Source organism: Entelurus aequoreus, linkage group LG06, assembly GCF_033978785.1.
Source record: "Entelurus aequoreus isolate RoL-2023_Sb linkage group LG06, RoL_Eaeq_v1.1, whole genome shotgun sequence".
NCBI classification, from domain to species: Eukaryota; Metazoa; Chordata; class Actinopteri; order Syngnathiformes; family Syngnathidae; genus Entelurus; species Entelurus aequoreus.
This window is the reverse complement of record NC_084736.1, coordinates 12087408-12114807: the sequence shown is the minus strand read 5'-3', so window position 1 is coordinate 12114807 and position 27400 is coordinate 12087408. Positions and strand designations below refer to the sequence as shown.

At 38.4% G+C, this 27400-nt stretch overlaps 1 protein-coding gene across 1 annotated transcript in view; it reads left to right on the top strand.

Moving 5' to 3' along the window:
* Positions 1 to 27400, top strand: part of LOC133652645 (inactive phospholipase C-like protein 2) — a 357479-nt gene that overhangs the window by 270445 nt on the left and 59634 nt on the right. Inside the window, exons 24-25 of the mRNA XM_062051612.1 lie at positions 14393 to 14596; positions 22636 to 22711. Coding sequence (XP_061907596.1) covers positions 14393 to 14596; positions 22636 to 22711 — 280 coding nt within the window. The remainder of the gene's footprint in view (positions 1 to 14392; positions 14597 to 22635; positions 22712 to 27400) is intronic.

The following is a 27400-nucleotide window of genomic DNA, read 5'->3' as shown; positions in this document are numbered from 1 at the left end:
ACAGCCTGAGGGATCGAAGGTCACGGGCTTAGCTGCTTACGTGCAGTGATTTCTCCAGATTCTCTGAACCCTTTGATGATATTACGGACCGTAGATGGTGAAATCCCTAAATTCCTTGCAATAGCTGGTTGAGAAAGGTTTTTCTTAAACTGTTCAACAATTTGCTCACGCATTTGTTGACAAAGTGGTGACCCTCGCCCCATCCTTGTTTGTGAATGACTGAGCATTTCATGGAATCAACTTTTACACCCAATCATGGCACCCACCTGTTCCCAATTAGCCTGTTCACCTGTGGGATGTTCCAAATAAGTGTTTGATGAGCATTCCTCAACTTTATCAGTATGTATTGCCACCTTTCCCAACTTCTTTGTCACGTGTTGCTGGCATCCAATTCTAAAGTTAATGATTATTTGCAAAAAAAAAAATGTTTATCAGTTTGAACATCAAATATGTTGTCTTTGTAGCATATTCAACTGAATATGAGTTGAAAAGGATTTGCAAATCATTGTATTTCGTTTATATTTACATCTAACACAATTTCCCAACTCATATGGAAACGGGGTTTGCACAAAGCAGGGTGGCCCTATGAAACACTGTTTTAGTTGCACCTCTTAAGAAGCAACTGTCTTACAAACTTTGCTTCTTTCTCCTTGCATCCGCTTTTGCTATAAATACAGCAGATAACATTCCATGTGGCTCTCAAAATAAATAATTTCAGAAGCAAACTAGACACAAGCATCATTAATGTGAAGTGAATATGTCCTAAAAAAAGACATCCATTAGTTTTAATTGATACATTAAGCCAGACAAGGCGTAACTTCCTTCCTCACTAAGTACACCGCATAGTCCAACGCAACGTGAAGTGGACTCTTACTTTACCGTCGTGTGCATAGAGCCTCGTGGCTTATTGGGCTCCATTAATGTTGTATAAGAGGGCAGCAATAAAGCAACAATGGTATGCAATTAGTCGGTGTATGAATAGTGTAATCATTAATGAGGGACAATTACCGCCGAGGGGAAAGGTCTGCGTTGCTACGCATTTAAAGAACTGCTTAAAAAACCCTACTGACTGACAGCAAAATGAAGATGAGTTGCCCCATGTCTCAATTTGTCTGATAAACCGAAGCTAGCGTCTTATAATAAGTGCGGGTTGAATGGCTTCACTTTTTCCTCAATTGACCTATTGCTAAGCTTTTACATGTCTTTCCTTTTCTATCACATACATTTTTGTCATTGCATTTTTTAATTTGATCTTTAAGTCATTTAATAGTTTAACCCGATCAAACAACACTGGAGCCTTTCATGCCCACAAAGCCAAATGTTCTGCTTTCGATTGAAATGGAAATGTGGCTTTTTTTGAAACGGACAGGATGAAAGTACAAATGAATGAAAGAGAGAAAAGACCTTGAAGACGGTAGATAAAAAGAAATGGCTTAGAAAAACGTGACAAAGCTTAAAAACACGTCGGTGAAGGCTTTGTAGTGGCCAGTAACTGATATTTGGATCCAGGGGGGTTGGAGCTTATCCCAGCTGCACTCGGGCGGAAGGCAGGGTCCAGCCCGGACAAGTCGCCACCCCATCGCAGGGGCAACACAGACAGACAACCAGTCACACTCACATTCACACACGGGGTCATACTTGCCAACCCTCCCGTTTTTAGTGGGAGACTCCCGGTATTCAGCGCCTCTCCCGATAACCTCCCGGCAGAAATTTTCTCCTGACAAACTCCCGGAGGCCACGCCCCCTCCAGCTCAATGCGGACCTGAGTGGGGACAGCCTGTTCTCACGTCCGCTTTACCACAATATAAACAGCTTGCCTGCCCAATGACGTCATAACATCTAGGGCTTTTAGAGAGTAGAGTGCACAACTGCGCGCACAACAAGGAGACGAACTAGAAGAACGAGGAAGTTACAGACATGGCGACGCCGTCGACGAGCAAGATGAAGAAATACGCTTGCAAGTTCCAAAACGAATGGAAACAAGAATTTCAGTTCATCCAGGACAGTTCGAAGGGGAAGGGGTATGTAATTATGTTGCCTGTACATTTTGTAGAACAGACTTCTCCATTGAACACGGTGGCCGAAATGATATACTCATTCATGAACAGAGAAGTTAAACAGGACAATGCTGCCATCTACTGGATAGCCTCCGGAACACTGAAATTCAAGTATTTATTTTATTTATATGTATAACAAAATAAATATATATATATATATATATATATATATATATATATATATATATATATATATATATATATATATATGTATATATATATATATATATATATATATATATATATAGCTAGAATTCACTGAAAGTCAAGTATTTCATACATATATATATATATGTATATATATATATATACAGTATATACATATATATATGAAATACTTGAGTTGGTGAATTCTAGCTGTAAATATACTCTCCTCTTAGCCACGCCCTTAACCACGCCCCCACCCCAACCACGCCCCCCCCAACCCCTGACCACGCCAGCCCCCCCCCCCACCTCCCGATATCGGAGGTCTCAATGTTGGCAAGTATGCACGGGGGGAAATTTGGTGGTGCCAATCAGCCTTTCCCCAGGTGCACGTCTTTGGAGATGGGCAAAAGCCGAAGTACCCGCAGAGAACCTTCGCAGTCACAGGGAGAACTTGCAAACTCCACACAGAAAGACTTTGTTAGTACCGGTATACCGCCCAACCCTAGTCCTGCGGAGAATGCTTAGAGAGTACGGGGTATCAGACCGCTTGATTGTGGTGGTCCGCTCTCTGTATGATCAGTATCAGAGGTTGGTCCACATTGCCAGCAGTAAATTGGACCTGTTTACCATGAGGGCTGCCCTTTGTCATTGATTCTGTTTATAACTTATGGACATCATTTCTAGGCGCAGTCAGGGAGTTGAGGGAATCCAGTTCGTTGGCTACAGGATTAGGTGTCTGCTTTTTGCGGATGATTTGGTCCTGCTGGCTTCATCTGGCCAGGATCTACAGCTCTCACTGCAGAGTGTGAAGCGACTGGGATGAGAATCAGTATCTCCAAGTCCAAGTCCATGGTGTTCGCCCGGAAAAGAGTGCAGTGCCATCTCCATGTTGGGGAGGAGATACTGTCCCGAGTGGAGGAGTTCAAGTACCTCGGGGTCTTGTTCACGAGTGGGAGAAGAGTGGATCTTTAGATCGAAAAGCGGATCGGTGCAGCGTTTACAGTAATGCGGACCCTGCATCGGTCCGTCGTGGGGAAGGAGCTAAGCCGGAAGGCAAAGCTCTCCATTTACCCCTATTCTCACCTATGGTCATGAGCTTTTGGTTTATGACCGAAAAGACAAGATCTGTAGCTCAGAGTAAAACCGCTCTCCACATTGAGAGGAGCCAGATGAGTTGTTTCGGTCAGAAAATTCCCCCGTAAAGCCTCTCTGGAGAGGTGTTTAGGGCGCGTCTGACCAGTAGGAGACCACAGGGAAGACCCAGGACACGGTGGAGAGACTATGTCTCCCAACTGGCCTGGGAACGCCTTGAGATCTGGACGAAGAAGCTGGGGAAATCTGGGCTTCTCTGCTTAGGCTGTTGCCCCCGCGACCCGAGTTTAGATAAGCGGAAAAAGATGGATGGCTGGATGGATGGATAGTTTTTTGTTTTTTTTCCAAAACCTTGTTAACTTTGATCTTTTTTTATCTTTGTTTTCCTTTGTTTTACCTTGTATTTACCCTATTTTGTCTTCTTGTCTTAACTTACCTTCTTTTACCATCTATGTATCCTTTTTACCTTTATCTTATTGTACCTTCCATTTACCTTGTATTTACCTTTTACCATCTTTCGCTGTCTATTTAAAGGGGCTGTTTACAACATTTACACAGATGTCTATGTATTTTAAGCGTTATATCCTGTCCTCTTACGGCTTGTACGACGTGATGGCGACATGCACACACATTAGCCTCGGGTGTTGTTAGATAACCTGTCATTATCTATCATTGAATGCATATTTTATCATAACAACAACAGGGCTGCAAATTGATCGTTGCTTCTCTTGGACTGCTTTTGTACGTGTGCATGCGCTCCCTGCGTGTACATGTTGGCGAGACAGGGTGAGTGACCGCAGTAAACATCAATCATTTTATTCCAGCCGGCAACTGTTTTTTTCCATACAAACTTACCGTATTTTCCGTACCATAGGGCGCACTGGATTATAAGGCGCACTGCCGATGAGTGGGTCTAGTCAGGTCTAATTTCATACAAAAGGCGCACCGGATTATAGGGCGCATTATAGGGGCCATATAATTTTATTTTTTTTCTAAATTGGAACTACTTCTTTGTGGTCTACATACCATGTAATGGTGGTTCTTTGGTCAAAATGTCGCATGGGTTATGTTTTACAGATCATCTTCAAGCCGCTTTCTGACAGTCGCTTCAGGATGCGCCGTTTTGTGGGCGGTCTTATTTACGTGGCTCACCTTTGGCAGCATCTTTTCTCCGTCATCTTTGTTGTAGCGGTGTAGCGTGCAAGGACGGGTGTGGAAGAAGGGTCAAAAGATGGAGCTAACTGTTTTAATGACATTCAGACTTTACTTCAATCAATAACGCAGCAGCATCTCCTCATCCGTGGCTCACTAGTGCAACAACAACGCCGGAAATGTGTCCCGTAAAAAAAACGTCCGACCGGAACTCTCTAATAACTAAAGTTCCTCGGGTGTATAATACAAACTCACTACACCAGTATGTTTTAGCGCTTTCATGGCGAGTTTACTGACAGATATAAGTAAAAACGTCCGACCGGAACTCTCTAATAACTAAAGTTCCTCGGGTGTATAATACAAACTCACTACACCAGTATGTTTTAGCGCTTTCATGGCGAGTTTACTGACAGATATAAGTAAAAACTTTACACTACTTTATACTAGAAATGGCAACAGCAGAGGATGAATGTCCCATAACAAGAAGATAGAAAAAATTAAGAAGTTTATCGACTACGGTATTGGTATGGACTACAAAGGCGGACACGCGCAAATTTTCAGTACTTATGCAGATCCCAAATACAGATCAGCTGGTACCAGAAGGTAAGAAAAGTTGCTTTTGCATAATATTGCGAAACAAAACGCCAGATAATATGTCTTACCTTATACACACACCATAATAATACTCCTATGTTGAAGCACAGTACAATTCATCAAGCGGTGCGGCTTCATAGCTTACCAAAGTGGTACTAAAACATTTTGATAGATTTTTGATCGCCGTGTGTAATGTTCTATATTTTCAATGGAACATATAAAATGTTGGTGTTGTTTACTTGAGTCATATTGCAGTCTACACGTATCCCTTATGTGTGACTGCCATCATATTGCAGTCTACATGTATCTCTTATGTGTGACTGCCACCTACTGGTCACACTTAGCATTTCACCATGTACCAAATAAAACAGCTTCGAGGTCGGTAAGCACAACCAAAATGATTCCGTACCTTCGGCGCACCGGGTTATAAGGCGCACTGTCGAGTTTTGAGAAAATGAAAGGATTTTAGTGCGTCTTATAGTCCGAAAAATACGGTACCAGTTGTGAAAAACATACCTGTAGACCAGGGGTGGGCAATTAATTTTTACCGGGGGCCGCATGAGCAACCCGAGCACTGCTGGAGGGCCACATCGACAATATTTAAATTAAATTTTGCTCAATATTATTTTTTATATGTACCGTAAGATAAATAATAATAATAATAATAATAATAATTAATAATAATAGTAATACTTCAACATAGTGTGTGTAACAGCATTCCATGACTAATATAAATAAATTAACATTAATAATAAATGACAGTAAAATAAGCACATGTATGACTGAGGAGTCATAGTGTAACTTTGTGTGGGGTTTGAGTTGTCCGACTTTTTGTGTGGCCATAAACGCACCAGTGGTTTAGTGCTATGCGTGTTGGTGACAGATGACAAGTTGGTCTTGGCCTGGTGTGTACGGCAGAAAATGACTAGTTTTTCGAGATAGAAGCGTTTTACTCATGTTTTTGGTGTGGTTATGTCCGAATATAAACAGTTTTGCTCAATAAAGTGATCGATATAATTCCTGGCCTCAAAGCATCTCGATAGACGTTACAATAATTGAACGGTGTTCAATTGAACGGTGTTGACGAACACCGTTAGGGCCGCTTGTTGTCACTGTCACTCAAAGTTGCATTGCAAAATTACATAGAATAAATATGTTTATTTTGTTTAGAATTCAGATGGGATTTGATTTGGTGCGCGGCATATATTTTCTGCGCGCAGCGGACGTTTGAGCAGTGCGCAATTGCGCAGGCACGCACCTTAGAGGGAACGTTGCTTTGCAGTCCATGTCTTGTTGGAAACACGCCATTCTTCATCAACTTTTCTCTTTTTAGCGTCTCGGGTGTAAACCGTGCATCACTTGTCGCTGCATGTGCACCTTCACTCGCAGGTTACACACGGACACACGCCCATAAATAATACTTTTCAAAATAAAAGCAGCACAGTTGTATTGCGCGCACGACATAGATGTTTTTTTAACTTTATTTTGTGATTGCAGCTGTTCACATTCACTCACAATCACGCACACGCATACGTCCACACGGAAGTAATACAAATAACGATTTTCAAAACAAAAGCAGCACCGTTGTATTGCACACTCGACATAGATACTATTTTAAATGTATTTTGTAATTTATAATTGGCCTCACGCGGGCCGGACAGGGACGCAACAAAGGGCCCAGGTCTGCTGTAGACTGTTTTAACACAAGTGTGTTCTGTTAAATAATGTATTTTTTTTTTGTTTTGAAAAATGTAACTGAGCAAGTTGCAAACAGCCCCTTTAACTCGTTTTACCTTCTTTTATGCGGTCTGGATTTTTTCAGTTCGTATTTTTTACACTCACTTTTATTTACCTTGTTTTACCTGTTATCTTTCAATTTACTGTCAATTTACATTTTTCCATCTTTTACCTTTCTGTCTAACTTGGTTTACCTTCTTTTATGTGGCCCAGGGTTTATCAATTTGCATTACGGTAGTTAGACTTAGACTTAGACAAACTTTAATGATCCACAAGGGAAGTTGTTCCACTCAGTAGCTCAGTTACAAAGGATGGAAAGGATAATGCACACAAGGGCACAAAAAGAGGGCAAAAACTAAACGATTATTCGAAGCAACAGAATATAAATCAAGGCTTTTTCCTAATTGGATCGATCGATTAATTGTTGCTGCCTTTATTATTTGCATTTCAACCAAAAGTACCAGGAATGCAAGTTTGCATTGGATTACGTCTAAACAGTGTTAAACCTATAGGCTGATCGGACTTCCTCTTTATGCTATTTCCCACTAAGGCGGGGAGGAAAGATGCATAGAAACAGAAACAAAAGGAGCAGTGTTGCACACAAAGCTTCCATTGGGGAACGTGGGGAGTAAGAGGGGGTTGTTGTAATTTAAAAACACAAGCCTCTTGTTGGGTTTTCTAACACTACTGTAGCTTTTTTTTTTTTATTGCACAACTCAAAACGAATACAAAGCACAAAATGAACACAAATAAACGAAGCCATATGACCACTTCTGGGACGTACATAAGCAGGGCATGCTCCTTCAAGCACACCGAGTTCTTCTCTACTTGTTCCCTGTAGTCGAGGTTCAGCATACAGATGACGTGTTTTGTCCCCCGGGCGTCCACCAAGGTGACACGGTGACACAAGCACGTCCATGAGGGACGTGGACTGGCGGTGTCAGATTCTTCTCCAGGTCTAGCCCAGGGAGACAGCCAGTTCCCACAGTGATGAGAGTGTGGATTGGTTCTTAAGTAGCAACGCAGTCAAGTATGTTTGCTCCTGGGCCTCCATTTATTGACTCCCTCTCTGGTTTGTTCTTCTTTCTGTCATTTAAATCAAGGTGACGGATGGGATCCTCACAAAAATGGCACGAGTAAAATGCCCGAAAATTGGTGGAGCCTTTAAGATATAATCACGATTGTTCCCTGCTCGTCAGGGAATAAAATCGCCTGACGAGCAGGGAAACCTGTGAAGCAGGCTTGTAGGGATGATATAGTCTCTGTGTTTTATCCTGACCTAACGTATATTCCGCTCTACCCCGGTATTGAGCACTGTATAACGGATAAACCACAGAAACCTTGACTTATATACTGTGTATTAGGGCTGCAACTAACGATTAATTTGATAATCGATTAATCTGTCGATTATTACTTCGATTGATCGATTAATAATCGGATAAAAGAGACTAACTACATTTCTATCCTATCCAGTATTTTATTGAAAAAAACCCAGCATACTGGCACCATACTTATTTTGATTATTGTTTCTCAGCTGTTTGTACATGTTGCAGTTCATAAATAAAGGTTTATTTAAAAAAAAAAAAAAAAAATCTGCGCATGCGCATAGCATAGATCCAACGAATCGATGACTAAATTAATCGGCAACTATTTTAATAATCGATTTTAATCGATTTAATCGATTAGTTGTTGCAGCCCTAATGTATATATGTGTTTGTGTATATGTATATATGTGTGTGTATATATATATGTATATATATATGTATATATGTGTATATATATGTATATATATATTTGTATATATATATATATGTATATATGTGTGTATATATATATGTATGTATATATATATGTGTTTATGTATATATATGTATATGTATGTATGTGTATATATATGTATGTATATATGTATGTATATATACATACTGTATATATATGTATGTATATACATATATATGTGTATATATACATACATATATGTATATACATATATATATGTATATATACATACTGTATATATATGTATGTATATATGTATATACATATATATATGTATATATACATACTGTATATATATGTATGTATATATATACATATATATGTATGTATGTATATATGTATGTATGTATATATATATATGTGTATATATATGTATGTATATATATAAGTATGTATATATATGTGTATATATATGTGTATATATATATATATATATATATATATGTATGTATGTATGTATGTATGTATGTATGTATGTATGTATGTATGTATGTATGTATGTATGTATGTATATATGTATATATATGTATGTATTTATATTAGAGATGTCCGATATTATCGGTCTGCCGATATTATCGGCCGATAAATGCGTTAAAATGTAATATCGGAAATGATCGGTATCGGTTTTTTTATTATCAGTATCGGGTTTTTTTTCAATTTTTTATTTTTTTAATTAAATCCACATAAAAAACACAAGATACACTTACAATTAGTGCACCAACCCAAAAAACCTCCCTCCCCCATTTACACTCTTTCACATAAAAGGGTTGTTTCTTTCTGTTATTAATATTCTGGTTCCTACATTATATATCAATATATATCAATACAGTCTGCAAGGGATACAGTCCGTAAGCACACATGATTCTGCGTGCTGCTGGTCCACTAATAGTACTAACCTTTAACAGTTAATTTTACAAATTTTCATTAATTACTAGTTTCTATGTAACTGTTTTTATATTGTTTTACTTTCTTTTTTATTCAAGAAAATGTTTTTAATTTATTTATCTTATTTTATTTGATTAATTTTTTTAAAAAGTACCTTATCTTCACCATACCTGGTTGTCCAAATTAGGCATAATAATGTGTTAATTCCACGACTGTATATATCGGTTGATATCGGTATCGGTTGATATCGGTATCGGTAATTAAAGAGTTGGACAATATCGGCATATCGGATATCGACAAAAAGCCATTATCGGACATCCCTAATTTATATATATATATATATATATATATATATATATATATATATATATATATATATATATATATATATATATATATATATATATATATATATAGTGTGTGCGTGTGTGTGTGTGTGTGTGTGTGTGTATGTATGTATATATATATATATATATATATATATATATATATATATATATATATATAGTGTGTGTTTGTGTGTGTGTGTGTATATATATATATATTTATGTGTGTGTGTGTATATATATATTTTACAGGCAGATTTATTGATTTTTTAAAATTTTTATATGCAAAAATAGGTTCACCACTGTTACAAAAACAAACAGAATTTTTAAAATTAATCACACTTTTGAATTTGGATCAGTCGTGATTAATCACAGTAGTATACTTGCTTGCATAATTTAAATTACCCAAGAAAGACCACAGTATTTTGACACAAATTTAATTTTATTGTTGGAATGTCACATTTAAAAAAACATTTTTACTTGAGTGTTCATCCTTTTATTTGCTCAAAACCTGGTAATAGTTTTATTTAAAGCAGTGTTTTTTAACCATAGGGCTCATTGGGACGCCAAAATATATCGGTTTCTCAGCTGTGGTCAGCTGTAATACACTTGTCCACAAACAAACGAACAAACAAAAGAAGTCTGGAGCTAAAGTCATAGAGAAGTTTCTTTAGTGCAAAAATTATGACTAAAGTGGTGAAACTATATTTTCAATACACTTAAATTGTATTCGCAGTTTAAGAAACATACTGTATATTCATTATGAATTACATTAGGACTGATTTATTTTAGCACTGCGTAATTGTATGTACGTTTTATTTTTCATCAGTTCTTTTACAGGATATTTGATTGGTGTTTATTTCAGCCTGACCTAAGCCTTGATAATAATCCTTGTGTTAACACATACTTTCATAACATTTGACAAGGTTTATCCTGTTAACTGTAAGGAAACGGTTTGATATAATCATTGAATATGATTAAAAGCAAGAGTAAGGTTTCTAATTCGGTGTTAATATTGGAGTGAAAAAGTTGGGCCATGAGGTCAAAAAGGTTAAAAACCCCTGATCTAAATTCAATTTACCAGCTAGCACACCAATCTGAGTCACCTCGCTCATCTTTGCACTGACGTATGCATTGACCAACCCGCACCACCTTTCAGGTAACCATTTGCGGTTAAGGTAAAGTAGCATGTGCGCTCAAAATACAATGTGTGATTAATCTACACGTAGACATGATTAATGGGATCATTTTTGTCATTAATCACATGAGTTAACTCTGTATTTTGACAAGACCTAGTTTTTACTTCATCAATGAAAGACAACACTGCAAAAAGTCAGTGTTCAAGACGAAGAAGAAAAAATACAAAAGTGAGGAGTATTTTATTTGAACTAAGCAAAATTATCTGCCAATAGAACAAGAACATTTGGCTTGTCAAGACTTTTCAAAACAAGTGAAATTAGCTAACCTCAATGAACCCAAAAATACCTTAAAATAAGAATATTCTCACTAATAACAAGTGCACTTTACTTGGTAGAAAAAAAAGAGACCTCTTTGCTCAATATGTTGAAAAATATTCTTAAATTAAGTAAATGCTAGTGCCGTTATCTTGACATAATGATATGCGTTCGGCATTACATTTCTTGAAACCAGCAAACTTATACTAAAAACTAATTTATTGTTCTTAATGGAAAGGCAACAAGGCAACCGCTTGTTACTCTCGGGGTCTCCTAGCCGCTCAGGCAAATCATATTGTCTAAAAATGCATTTTTCCATCGATAACATGACATCATCGCGCCAAGTGCGTGCTCTTTCAGTCAATTAGTGTGCATATATACAGCCCAATTTTTTTTTTATTGTAATTTTGAAGAATTTATCTGAATGTGCATAAACTATTTCTGTTCAAAATTGTTAGAAATGTCACAAGTTAAATGTTTAAATATTAGCTTTCAGTTTACTGTACTGTGCCAACTCTACTACTATATGAGTACGTGTTTTCTCTTGTTTCATTGAAAATAAAACCGCAAAGTCCATTTGGCTGTCATCTGTTTTAATTATGAGACACAATTGTGTCAAAGTCATGATTTTTTTTTTTCATGCTTGAAGTAAGAAATTATTACTTTAAAAAAGTAGTTTTATACTTGTGAGTGTTGATGACACAGCTTTGCAACAGTTGATATTCTAGTTTCAAGCATGTTTTATTCAATATACACTACCGTTCAAAAGTTTGGGGTCACCCAAACAATTTTGTGGAATAGCCTTCATTTCTAAGAACAAGAATAGACTGTCGAGTTTCAGATGAAAGTTCTCTTTTTCTGGCCATTTTGAGCGTTTAATTGACCCCACAAATGTGATGCTCCAGAAACTCAATCTGCTCAAAGGAAGGTCAGTTTTGTAGCTTCTGTAACAAGCTAAACTGTTTTCAGATGTGTGAACATGATTGCACAAGGGTTTTCTAATCATCAATTAGCCTTCTGAGCCAATGAGCAAACACATTGTACCATTAGAACACTGGAGTGATAGTTGCTGGAAATGGGCCTCTATACACCTATGTAGATATTGCACCAAAAACCAGACATTTGCAGCTAGAATAGTCATTTACCACATTAGCAATGTATAGAGTGTATTTCTTTAAATTTAAGACTAGTTTAAAGTTGTCTTCATTGAAAAGTACAGTGCTTTTCCTTAAAAAATAAGGACATTTCAATGTGACCCCAAACTTTTGAACGGTAGTGTAGGTCATAAAGTCTCAGCAACAAGCTGTAATACCTTACTGAGATCATTTAGGACCAAAACCCTTAAAACAAGTAAAACACTCTAACATAAATTCTGCTTAGTGAGAAGAATTATCTTATCAGACAGAAAATAAGCAAATATCACCCTTATTTGAGATATTTAATCTTACTTAGATTTCAGTTTTTGCAGTGAAAGGAGTAATACAAAGGTGAGCTTCATAATTTATTACCCAATCTTAGTTGGCATTCTATGTAAAAAGAAGTTAACCATCGTTAGTAGCACACTAGTCTTTGATAATAATCAAATGGTGGAATCTTATCCGTTTTACACCACTTTGAGCCACACAAAGTGGTCAATATTTGATCCTTCAGGTGTCCCAATACTTTTGTGAAAAATGTATCTAAACAAGATGAATGTTTTCCATGCAAACCTTATGGTTTCACGCTGGCCACTGAAATACGAAAAACACAAATGGTACCCCTGGAGACGCAATAAAAACAATAACAATCCTATTAAGGCATACTTGCCAACCCTCCCGTTTTTAGCGGGAGACTCCCGGTATTCAGCGCCTCTCCCGACAACCTCCCGGCAGAAATTTTCTCCCGACAAACTCCCGGTATTCAGCCGGAGCTGGAGGCCACGCCCCCCTCCAGCTCAATGTGGACCTGAGTGGGGACAGCCTGTTCTCACGTCCGCTTTCCCACAATATAAACAGCTTGCCTGCCATATGACGTCATAACATCTACGGCTTTTAGAGAGTAGAGTGCACAACTGCGCACACAACCAGGAGACGAAGCAGAAGAACGAGGAAGTTACAGACATGGCGACGCCGTCGACGAGCAAGATGAAGAAATACGCTTGCATGTTCCAAAACGAATGGAAACAAGAATTTCAGTTCATCCAGGACAGTTCGAAGGGGAAGGGGTATGTAATTATGTTGCCTGTACTTTTTGTAGAACAGACTTCTCCATTGAACACGGTGGCCGAAATGATATACTCATTCATGAACGGAGAAGTTAAACAGGACAATGCTGCCATCTACTGGATAGCCTTCGGAACACTGAAATTCAAGAATGTATTTTATTTATATGTATAATAAAATAAATATATATATATATACTGTATATATATATATATATATATATATATATATATATACATATATATATATATATATATATATATATATATATATATATAGCTAGAATTCACTGAAAGTCAAGTATTTCATACATATATATATATATATATATATATATATATATATATATATATATAATATATATATATATATATATATACATATATATATATATATGTATATATATATATATATATATATATATATATATATATATATATATATATATATACATATATATACACCACGCCGCTCCCCCCCACCTCCCGATATCGGAGGTCTCAAGGTTGGCAAGTATGTATTAAGGAAAGCAATGCCGCTATCAAGTTGTCAAGGCCAACAAACAGATCAGTTTTGAATATTTGGATTGGGGAAAGCAAATGCGACGGAGATTAACACAAATAATCATAAAAAAACGATATGTGGTAACGTGAGAACGTGGGAGTCCGGCCAAAAGGGAATCTCTCACAGCTCCAAGCTGGCGAGCAGGCGGCGTGACTGGAAGCCAAACTGATCATTTTGCTGTCGCCATTAGACAAACAAGAGCCTCTCATCTTGTCCTGTTTGTGTCCGGTCAATAAATTGTCTTCATCAAGGTCTTGCTCAGGCATAAAGAGTTGTTGTTGACATTGCCTGTGCTCGTAATGCTACTGTAAATGCTTCGTCATTGTCATAAAGACAATTTGCCTTTATTCGCCTCATACTCACGAGGACATTCAGTGTACACGCGTTTGTTTTGTATTACCCAGAATGCCGTGGTGTCCTTCAAGGAGCTCTGTGGCCTGACGCCCGCAGCCAACATGAAGCAGTGCATCCTGACCGTGTCCACGTGGCTGATGAACAGCGAGAGCTCCCTGCAGGTGACGGTGGACCTGAGTGAGACGTACCCCACCATGGAGGCTCAAGGACTTGTGCCCGAGCTGCTGCGCAAAGTTCTCAATGCCTACGACATGGTACGTTACATTGAACAGTTATTTACAGACACTTTGTTAGGTTCATTACACTCGTATGTAGGGATGTCCGATAATGGCTTTTTTTCCGATATCCCGATATTGTCCAACTCTTAATTACCGTATTTTTCGGACTATGAGTCGCAGTTTTTTTCATAGTTTGGCCGGGGGTGCGACTTATATTCAGGAGCGACTTATGTGTGAAATTATTAACACATTACCGTAAAATATCAAATAATATTATTTAGCTCATTCACGTAAGAGACTAGACGTATAAGATTTCATGGGATTTAGCGATTAGGAGTGACAGATTGTTTGGTAAACGTATAGCATGTTCTATATGTTATAGTTATTTGAATGACTCTTACCATAATATGTTACGTTAACATACCAGGCACGTTCTCAGTTGGTTATTTATGCCTCATATAACGTACACTTATTCAGCCTGTTGTTCACTATTCTTTATTTATTTTAAATTGCCTTTCAAATGTCTATTCTTGGTGTTGGGTTTTATCAAATAAATTTCCCCAAAAAATGCGACTTATACTACAGTGCGACTTACACTACCGTTCAAAAGTTTGGGGTCACATTGAAATGTCCTTATTTTTGAAGGAAAAGCACTGTACTTTTCAATGAAGATAACTTTAAACTAGTCTTAACTTTAAAGAAATACACTCTATACATTGCTAATGTGGTAAATGACTATTCTAGCTGCAAATGTCTGGTTTTTGGTGCAATATCTACATAGGTGTATAGAGGCCCATTTCCAGCAACTATCACTCCAGTGTTCTAATGGTACAATGTGTTTGCTCATTTGCTCAGAAGGCTAATTGATGATTAGAAAACCCTTGTGCAATCATGTTCACACATCTGAAAACAGTTTAGCTCGTTACAGAAGCTACAAAACGGACCTTCCTTTGAGCAGATTGAGTTTCTGGAGCATCACATTTGTGGGGTCAATTAAACGCTCAAAATGGCCAGAAAAAGAGAACTTTCATCTGAAACTCTACAGCAGGGGTCACCAACCTTTTTGAAACCAAGAGCTACTTCTTGGGTACTGATTAATGCGAAGGGCTACCAGTTTGATACACACTTCAATAAATTGCCAGAAATAGCCAATTTGCTCAATTTACCTTTAACTCTATGTTATTATTAATAATTAATGATATTTACACTTAATTGAACGGCTTGAAAGAGGAGAAAACACGAAAAAAATGAAAATTAAATTTTGAAACATAGTTTATCTTAAATCTCGACTCTTTAAAATTCAACCGAAAAAAAGAAGATAAAAACTAGCTAATTCGAATCTTTTTGAAAAAATTAAAAAAATTATTTATGGAACATCATTAGTCATTTTACTGATTAAGATTAATTTTAGAATTTTGATGACATGTTTTAAATAGGTTAAAATCCAATCTACACTTTGTTAGAATATATAACAAATTGGACCAAGCTATATTTCTAACAAAGACTAATCATTATTTCTTCTAGATTTTCCAGAACAAAAATTTTAAAAGAAATTCAAAACACTTTGAAATAAGATTTAAATTTGATTCTACAGATTTTCTAGATTTGCCAGAATAATTTTTTTGAATTTTAATCATAATAAGTTTGAAGAAATATTTCACAAATATTCTTCGTCGAAAAAACAGAAGCTAAAATGAAGAATTAAATTAAAATGTATTCATTATTCTTTACAATAAAAAAAAAAATACTTGAACATTGATTTAAATTGTCAGGAAAGAAGAGGAAGGAATTTAAAAGGTAAAAAGGTATATGTGTTTAAAAATCCTAAAATCATTTTTAAGGTTGTATTTTTTCTCTAAAATTATCTTTCTGAAAGTTATAAGAAGCAAAGTAAAAAAAATTAATGAACTTATTTAAACAAAAGAAGACCAAGTCTTTAAATATTTTCTTGGATTTTCAAATTCTATTTGAGTTTTGTCTCTCTTAGAATTAAAAATGTTGAGCAAAGCGAGACCAGCTTGCTGGTAAATAAATAAAATTTAAAAAATAGAGGCAGCTCACTGGTAAGTGCTGCTATTTGAGCTATTTTTAGAACAGGCCAGCGGGCTACTCATCTGGTCCTTACGGGCTACCTGGTGCCCGCGGGCACCGCGTTGGTGACCCCTGCTCTACAGTCTATTCTTGTTCTTAGAAATGAAGGCTATTCCACAAAATTGTTTGGGTGACCCCAAACTTTTGAACGGTAGTGTATATGTTTTTTTCCTTCTTTATTATGCATTTTCGGCATGTGCGACTTATACTCCGGAGCGACTTATACTCCGAAAAATACGGTAACAAGGTTTTCCAAAATAAATCAACTCAAGTTATGGAAAAAAAATGCCAACATGGCACTGCCATATCAAGATACAGGCGATGGAATTCCTGCTGGGCATTGCTGCCTGACGCACCTCCTCCAGTGCCTTTTGAGAGGTGTGCTGTGACACCTCACCGAACACCTCTGTGGGCATAAACGGGTCATCAGCCGGAGACCACCATTCATCAACGTTTCGCTCCTTTAACCCCAGAACGTCTCATGGTGGCGGAGCGATGGCAGGGATGTCTCCCTGCCACCCCCTGCTGATGTCCTAGGTGCTTGCCCCCCAACTCTTATGCTCCTTAGCCACAGCCAGAAGCTGCCTTTGTCCGCCTCCTCGGCCAGCTCTTTCATGGCTTTCCGATGCCCCGCTCCTGTGCATCCAATGTCTCGGAGTAGGCGGGCAGTTGAGGAACCCACAAAGCCCCTACACCCCACTTCCACAGGGCAGATGACGGCTTTCTAGCCAGCCTCCCTGCACTCTGCTGCCAGGTCAGAGTACTTGGCTCGCTTCCGCTCATAAGCAGCCTCCAACCCCCCCTCCCATGGGACGGTGAGCTCGACCAGAAGAACCGTCCTGCAAGCCTCTGACCAGAAGACCAGGTCTGGCCGTAGCAATGTTTCGACGATCTCCCTGGGGAACTGGAGCTGCTTCCCCAGGTCGACCCTCATGCTCCACTCATTTCCTGGTGAGAGGAGTCTCGCTGTAGCTCTCTGGTGGGGGTGTTTTATTATTGAAGTCACAAAGTGCATTATTTTTTTCAACATGCCTCAAAACAGCAGCTTGGAATTTGGGACATGCTCTCCCTGAGAGAGCATGAGGAGGTTGAGGTGGGCGGGGTTAAGGTGGGGGGGTAGGGAGTAGCAGGGGGTGTATATTGTAGCGTCCCGGAAGAGTTAGTGCTGCAAGGGGTTCTGGGTATTTGTTCTGTTGTGTTTATGTTGTGTTACGGTACGGATGTTCTCCCGAATCATGTTTGTCATTCTTGTTTGGTGTGGGTTCACAGTGTGGCGCATATTTGTAACAGTGTTAAAGTTGTTCATACGGTCACCCTCAGTGTGACCTGTATGGCTGTTGACCAAGTTTGCCTTGCATTCACTTGTGTGTGTGAAAAGCCGTAGATATTATGTGATTGGGCCGGCACGCAAAGGCAGTGCCTTTAAGGTTTATTGGCACTCTGTACTTCTCCCTACGTCCGTGTACACAGTGGCGTTTTAAAAAGTCTTACATTTTACCGATCATTTCCGATATTACATTTTAAAGCACTTATCGGCCGATAATATCAGCAGTCCAATGTTATCGGACATCTCTAGTAATTATTCTTTCTTTCCATGTTTTAGTATATTTTTCCTTATTGCCTTTTTTCTGGCTGTGACAAAATGGTCCGATTATCTTTACTTGGACCTCTGTTGGTTTTAGGCAAGTAATGCACTTCACTCCACTTCATTGCTTCAAGACACAATTAATGATCAAGGTACCATCATTTGACATAGAAACAATTAAGAAAAGGTTAGCAATATACAAGTTGAGCCATTACACCTACAATAAGGCTTGCAGGACTAATGATCACTCTTCCTTGGCTCTGCACTGGCTGCTGGAGAGCTTTTGCCAGGTTGTTGTTGTTGTGTCCACATGCTGGCTCAGGTCGATGGTGGGGAACGCCCACGGTGGGTTCCGCAGCGTACGCTCCCTCTCCCTCTCACTTTTCTTTTCAGGCTTGGCCCTGTCAAAGTGTCTCTCACGCTCCAATCCACAAGGTTGTTTTTTCGAGGGCATGCGGGGAAGGATGCCTGAAGATACCCCGCTAATACGGCGAGTGGCACTGGTGCATCACAGCAAGAAAGCTCAATTTTTAGAGTCGTACCTGCTTGTGAAGGTGCTCTAAACACGCTTTAACGTCCTCCTACTATCTTAAAATGCATATATTATGTTGAGATTCTTGAAGAGACTCTTGAACGCATCATAATAATCCCCTCAATTCCCCCCAAAAATGGATTAACTTGCTGGAATATAAAGACAATATAACATACATCCATAAACGTGGATGCATATGCAAAAGTGCAATACCGTAATTTCCGGACTATAAGCCGCTACTTTTTCCCCTTGTTCTGGTCCCTGCGGCTTATACAAGGGTGCGGCTTATTTACGGCCTGTTCTTCTCCGACACCGACGGAGAGGATTTCTGTGGTTTTAGTACGCAGGAGGAAGACGATGACACAATGATTAAAGACTGACTTTTCATATACCGGTAGGCTGGTTATTTTGATAACGTACAGGCGAGCACTTTGTATTACTTTGCACCGTTGTATTATTTGTACTCTGCACGAATGCTGTTCGCCATGTCAAAGATGTGAAAGTTTGATTGAATGATTGAAAGATTTATAGTTAATAAATGGGACGCTTTGCGTTCCCAAACAGTCATCTCTGTCCCGACACTCCCCTCCGTGGTAGCAGGAACCCCTATATACTACGGTAATTACACATCAAAACCCTGCGGCTTATAGTCGGGTGCGGCTTATATATGGAGCAATCTGTATTTTCCCCTAAATTTAGCTGGTGCGGCTTATAGTCAGGTGCGGCTTATAGTCCGGAAATTACGGTATATTTATCTTTACAGTAATCTATTTATTTATATCCGCACCTTATTGCTTTTTTATCCTGCACTACCATGAGCTAATGCAATGAAATTTCGTTCTTATCTGTACTGTAAAGTTCAAATTTGAATGACAATAAAAAGGAAGTCTAAGTCTAAGATTATTGAACACTAAATTGTCTTTGTAGCTACTAAAAATCTGAACCTGCATAATTATTGTAAAAGTACCTATGTGTTGTTTCATTGCCGTGTTTTACCCAAAGAGGCATGATGTACCATATGTCCATATTTCAGGGATGTCAAACATCCGGCCCGCCAGATGAGTTTGCTGAGTGTAAAATTGAGCTGCATTTTTAAATTACAGAAACTGCTGTTCTAAATCTGTCCACTGGATGTCACAATAGCAATTCTGTTAGGCAAGCAAATAGTTTATACCGGAGCGAGCAGGTATACCAAGCAAGAGGTACACCCAGCGTAAAACAGACAGGAGTAAAATAAACAATCGGTAACCCCTAGGGGTGTGGGAAAAAAATCGATTCGAATTTGAATCGCGATTCTCACTTTGTGCAATTCAGAATCGATTCTCATTTTTTTAAAATAGATTTTTTTATTTGTATTTATTTTTTAATTTTTTTTAAATTAATCAATCCAACAAAACAATACACAGCAATACCATAACAATGCAATCCAATTCCAAAACTAAACCCGGTATCAATATTAGTTACAATTTCAACATAGCAGTGATTAAAAAATCCCTCATTGACATTATCATTAGACATTTATAAAAAAAATTAAAAAAAAAAGAACGATAGTGTCACAGTGGCTTACACTTGCATCGCATCTCATAAGCTTGACAACACACTGTGTCCAATATTTTCACAAAGATAAAATAAGTCATATTTTTGGTTCATTTAATAGTTAAAACAAATTTACATTATTGCAATCAGTTGATAAAACATTGTTCTTTACAATTATAAAAGCTTTTTTCAAAAATCTACTACTCCGCTTGCATGTCAGCAGACTGGGGTAGATCCTGCTGAAATCCTATGTATTGAATGAATAGAGAATCCTTTTGAATCGGGAAAAATCGTTTTTGAATTGAGAATCGTGTTGAATTGAAAAAAATTGATTTTGAATCGAATCGTGACCCCAAGAATCCATATTGAATCGAATCGTGGGACACCCAAAGATTCACAGCCCTAGTAACCCCACTTAAAAAGCTGCATGAGACACTGCCCATTGATATAGTTCTGTGAAATGATTGTCTTCTGTGCACATTTAAAGAAAGTGAACAGTGTGTGATTCACTGCAATACTGTCAGTCTTTTAAGTTTTTATTTTTGGTTTGTTGAAATTGTTCAAACTTTGCACAGCTTTAATTTTTCTATTGATATACAGTGATGTCTAGAAGGCAGGGAGTAACTCAACCCTCTTGAATAGTTTCTACCTCAGTTTGTATGGTGAGCACAGCATTAATATGTGGAAATGACAAATGAGGTAGTTGATACATAGAAGATATACATTTTTATTTGTGCTTTGTTTAGTTTTTTGTTTAATCCTAGTGACTTAAATAAGGCCCAAGCTGTTTTTTTACATGCTTTTTTTTATTTCTCTTTGCTATTTGGGCTTATTGGACCCTAATTAGAATAAAAACTAAGAATCATCTTTTGATATGATGTACTTAGTCCATAAGTACACAAACGTGTACTTCATGCTTAGTGACATGCTAATTGTTTTTATTTTTTTTATTTTTTTATTTCAGGCAATGACATAAAGAAGTACAAGTTGACAAAACATAATAATATAAATTAATATAGTGCATGATTGTCCAGTTTTGCCTGAAAATAATTCTTATTTTTACACTTTTTTTTTCCAAATTCCATTGTATGTTATACTCTTCTGACACCACCAGATGGCAGTATAAGTGTCCACATAAGCGGCCATAAGACCCCAATTCAGTAGTGTACACAATTTTGGAAATAAGAGCTAAAAGGTGCTGTCCACGCATGTGGCCACTAAGGCCTTTATTAATTAAAGTTGAATTGCTTTGTAGATACACTGTGATTAAGTTTAAGTTAATTTTGTTTTTGAGACAGCACCAATGTTTTCCTTAGAATTTCCAACTAACTATAGAAGTGTTTTGTCAGGAGGATTATTTGTGACATTCACATTTTCAGAATGTGTTTTTTCTATTTTGGGCCTAAGTAAAACAAAGAAAACAATCTGAAGTTGTCGTAGTTGTATTTTTCAGATATTATGCCATAATTTTACCCATCCGGCCCACGCTGGAATAGATTTTCCTCCGCGCGGCCCCTGAGCTAAAATGAGTTCGACACCCCTGATCAAAATTTTTCCGACGTAAAAACTGTAGGGGCGGCGTGGCTCAGATGGTAGAGCGGCTAACCAGAAACTTCGGGGTTCCTGGTTTAAATCCAGCTTCCACCATCCCAATCAATGCCGTTGTGTCCTTGGGCAAGACACTTCACCCACCTTGTTCTCAGTGCCACCCACACTGGTGTAAACGTAGCTTAAATGTAGATAATGGGTTTCTCATTGTAAAGAGCTTTGAGTCACTAGAGAAAAAGCGCTATATAAATATAATTCAATCAATCAATGTTTATTTATATAGCCCTAAATCACAAGTGTCTCAAAGGGCTGCACAAACCACAACGACATCCTTGGTTCAGAGCCCACATAAGGGCAAGGAAAAACTCACAGCCCAGTGGGATGTCAATATGAATGACTATGAGAAACCTTGGAGAGGATCGCAGATGTGGTCTAAAAAAGGGGGTCTATTTAAAGGCTACAGTATACAAATGAGTTTTAAGATGGGACTTAAATGCTTCTACTGAGGTAGCATCTCTAACTGTTACCGGGAGGGCATTCCAGAGTACTGGAGCCCCAATAGAAAACGCTCTGGAGCCCGAATAGAAAACGCTCTATAGCCCGCAGCCTTTTTTTGGGCTCTGGGAATCACTAATAAGCCGGAGTTCTTTGAACGCAGATTTCTTGCCGGGACATATGGTACCATTCACTATTTGTTGTTTCGTTCATTGTATGTTTAATCCGAATTTGACCCTTTTTTTTTAGAAAATAAATGTTCAACTTTGCATTCTCTGTGTTGCATAGATGATTCAAACCAGCAGAACACTGATTGAGTCCGCTGATGTGGTCTACTCCAAGCTGATGCAAGCACAGCGTGCAGGTACGTGACACTCTTTTAGTGGTAATGTGTTTAGTTTGTTTCAAACATGCTTAACAAAGTACCTCACACGCTTACACTTGCACAATTCAACATCTGTGAAAAGGATTGATTGATTGATTGAGACTTTTATTAGTAGGTTGCACAGTGAAGTACATATTCCATACAATTGACCACTAAATGGTAACACCCCAATAAGTTTTTCAACTTGTTTAAGTCGGGGTCCACTTAAATTGATTTATGATACAGATATATACTATCAAATATATACTAACATCATAATACAGTCATCACACAAGATAATCATCAGAGTATATACATTGAATTATTTACATTATTTACAATCCGGGGTGTGGGATATGGATTTAGGTTTGGTTGGTATCAACACTTCAGTCATCAACAATCAGCATCAACAATTGCATCATCAGAGAAATGGACATTGAAACAGTGTAGGTCTGACTTGGTAGGATATGTACAGCAAGTAGTGGGCATAGAGAGAGAGATCAGAAAGTATAAGAAAAAGTGTCTACATTTGATTATTTGCATTTGATTATTTACAATCCAAAGAGGTATTATGTGGAAGGGAGGGTGTTAGTTTAGTGTTGTAGTTGCCTGGAGTTGTTCTTTTAGTGCGGTTTTGAAGGAGGATAGAGATGCCCTTTCTTTTACACCTATTGGGAGCGCATTCCACATTGATGTGGCATAGAAGGAGAATGAGTTAAGACCTTTGTTAGATCGGAATCTGGGTTTAACGTGGTTAGTGGAGCTCCCCCTGGTGTTGTGGTTATGGCGGTCATTTACGTTAAGGAAGTAGTTTGACATGTACTTCGGTATCAGGGAGGTGTAGCGGATTTTACAGACTAGGCTCAGTGCAAGTTGTTTTACTCTGTCCTCCACCCTGAGCCAGCCCACTTTGGAGAAGTGGGTAGGAGTGAGGTGTGATCTGGGGTGGAGGTCTAGAAGTAATCTGACTAGCTTGAAGGGGAAAGAAGTGGAAGAGCTTATCAATCAAAGTCAATCAAAGTTTACTTATATAGCCCTTAATCACAAATGTCTCAAAGGGCTGCACAAGCCACAAAGACATCCTCGGCTCCGATCCCACATCAGGGCAAGAAAAAACTCAACCCAATGGGAACAAAGAGAAACTTTGGAAGGGACCCTCCCTGGGTGACCAGTGCATTGGATGGAGTAGATACGGTTAATAATGCGAAATTACCATGCTTTTTCTAACATGCCATACTACAAAATAAGTCATAACAGTATGTATGATTAATGCTGATATCATATTGAATCAATACCGGTACAAACCAATACTCAAGGCTGCAATATCGGTGGCGTATCAGAAGTGAAAAAACTAGGGAGATCCCTAGTACTTGCAATACTGTATCTTCCATACCAAACAATTAATTACAAGTTCCTGTACTGCAGGGGTGTCCAAACTTTTTCCACTGAGGGCCGCACACGGAAAAATTAAAGCATGCGGGGGCCATTTTGATATTTTGAATTTTTAAACCATAACAAAATATATGGATTTTGTTTGTTTTTTACCTTTAGGGCTCCCAGGGACCATAAAGGGTCTAAGTCATTAAAATGTTAAAAACAAGTCAAATTATTATTTTTTTATTTATATAAAGCTTACAGTAAATCTGTACAGTATATCAACTTCAGGTTGATATAAAGTTTAAAAAAACAAAAAGGTTTTATGCCTTTTCTGTCAAAGACAACTTTGTTTTTTATAATAAAACTGAAATATGCAGTATTTCCCCCACTGCCCAAAACATTCAGAAAGCAATGTTTGATGTGAAGTAATTAGAGCCTTAAAAATATCAATAATACAGAACACCATTGATTTTAATTCATTATTATTTTTGAGTCATCACAGTGAAAAGTTAAATAAAATCCCATTAAATATATTTGGGATCCAAAAGGTGCCCCACTCATAAAGTGATACATTTTTATTAGTTTTTTTTTAACTTTCAACACTTAAGTTACGAGCTCAACTTCAAATATATCTGTCGATTTTACGTTTGAACTATTATTTTGTTTGTTTTATGCTCTTTTGTCAAATAAAATGTTGATGTTTTTGTATGGCAACCACACAATATATGCAATATTTCCCACATAAAACATTTTAAAGTGAAATATTTGAAATAATTGGAGCCTTGAATAGGTCAATAATTCATTATAACATTGATTTTTTTTTTTTTTTGGAGCAATGGCAAAAAAAGAAAAAAGAAAGATAGACAAAAGGGAAAAAAAAGCCTGCATGGTAGCTTTGTGTCAACATTGCAACTTTTTCTAGTTAGATTTCACCTCATTCCACTTTTTTAAATGTTTTTTTAATTTTTGCATTAGCATTTCCAGAATGTCGGGCGGGCCGGTAAACAATTAGCTGCGGGCCGCAAATGGCCCCCGGGGCCGCACTTTGGACACCCCTGCTGTACTGTGATGCCAAGCCAATCAAGGTTTGGACTTACGCTCCTGAATCTTAATTATTCATCTTAGCAGACCACTCGGACAATTCTCAAATTTGTAGGAACATTTTGAGACCAGACCACAAAGCAAGGTCCATTTTTATACGTATTTTCCTCCATTTTCACGTCCTGTAGTGTATGGTTTAATGTCCCAATAGTTTTGTCCAAACGGGTTATGTCTACTCTCGCCCCCTTGACAACTGCGCGGTTGTCAACAGCGCGGTTGTGTGAGTCAGCTCTGAGTGTTGATGGTGTCGGTGGGCAGGTGAAGACAATGCACGCTCCTGTCACAAAGGGGCTGCAGCACAGAGGAAAAATAGAGAAACTGGAACTTGGAGAGCAGAGCAATGAATAGTGCTGATGAAGAGCGACGTGGGCTCAATGAGGGGGAGAGGATGGCAAAGATGAGGAGACCATCAGGAGAGTGTGTGTTTTTTTGAGTTCATCCTAATTTGTTTTGTTTTTTTAAAAGGCAGTTCCCCTTTAAAGGTAGGAATGTCCCGATACAATTTTATTTTATATACAGTCGTGATCAAAAATGTACATACACTCGTGAAGGACATAATGTCATGGCTGTCTTGAGTTTCCAATCATTTCTACAACCCTTATTTTGTTGTGATAGAGTGATTGGAGCACATACTTGTTGGTCACAAAAAAACATTCATGAAGTTTGGTTCTTTTATGAGTTTATTATGGGTCTACTGAAAATGTGAGCAAATCTGCTGGGTCAAAAGTATACATACAGCAATGTTAATATTTGCTTACATGTCCCTTGGCAAGTTTCATCACATGGACAAAGATAATCAATCAATCAATCAATCAATGTTTATTTATATAGCCCTAAATCACAAGTGTCTCAAAGGGCTGCACAAGCCACAACAACATCCTCGGTACAGAGCCCACATAAGGGCAAGGAAAAACTCACCCCAGTGGGACGTCGATGTGAATGGCTATGAGAAACCTTGGAGAGGACCGCATAAGTGGGTAACCCCGCCCTCTAGGGGAGACCGAAAGCAATGGATGTCGAGTGGGTCTGACATAATATTGTGAAAGTCCAGTCCACAGTGGATCCAACATATCAGCGAAAGTCCAGTCCATAGTGGATCCAACATAATAGTGAGAGTCCAGTCCATAGTGGGGCCAGCAGGAGACCATCCCGAGCGGAGACGGGTCAGCAGCGCAGAGACGTCCCCAACCGATGCACAGGCGAGCGGTCCACCCCGGGTCCCGACTCTGGACAGCCAGCACTTCATCCATGGCTACCGGACCTGTGTAACTCCCCCCTCCACAAGGGAGAGGGGGGCAGAGGAGAAAAGAAAAGAAACGGCAGATCAACTGGTCTAAAAAGGGGTCTATTTAAAGGCTGGAGTATACAAATTAGTTTTATGATGGAACTTAAATGCTTTTACTGAGGTAGCATCTCTAACTATTCCATAGTACTGGAGCCCCAATAGAAAACGCTCTATAGCCCGCAGACTTTTTTTGGGCTCTGGGAATCACTAATAAGCCGGAGTTCTTTGAACGCAGATTTCTTGCCGGGACATATGGTACAATACAATCGGCAAGATAGGCTGGAGCTAGACCGTGTAGTATTTTATACGTAAGTAGTAAAACCTTAAAGTCACATCTTAAGTGCACAGGAAGCCAGTGCAGGTGAGCCAGTATAGGTATATATATATATATAGGTATATAAATGTATATACAGTATAGGCGTAATATGATCAAACTTTCTTGTTCTTGTCAAAAGTCTAGCAGCCGCATTTTGTACCAACTGTAATCTTTTAATGCTAGACATAGGGAGGCCCGTAAATAATGCGTTACAGTAATCGAGACGAGACGTAACGATAATGATCTCAGCGTCGCTAGTGGACAAAATGGAACGAATTTTAGCGATATTACGGAGATGAAAGAAGACCTTCTGGAGGAAAGTTCTGTGGTCAGATGAAACAAAAATTGAGCTGTTTGGCCACAATACCCAGCAATATGTTTGGAGGAGAAAAGGTGAGGCCTTCAATCCCAGGAACACCATACCTACCGTCAAGCATGGTGGTGGTAGTATTATGCTCTGGGCCTGTTTTGCTGCCAACGGAACTGGTGCTTTACAGAGAGTAAACGGGACAATGGAAAAGGAGGATTAACCTCCAAATTCTTCAGGACAACCTAAAATCATCAGCCCAGAGGTTGGGTCTTGGGCGCAGTTGGGTGTTCCAACAGGACA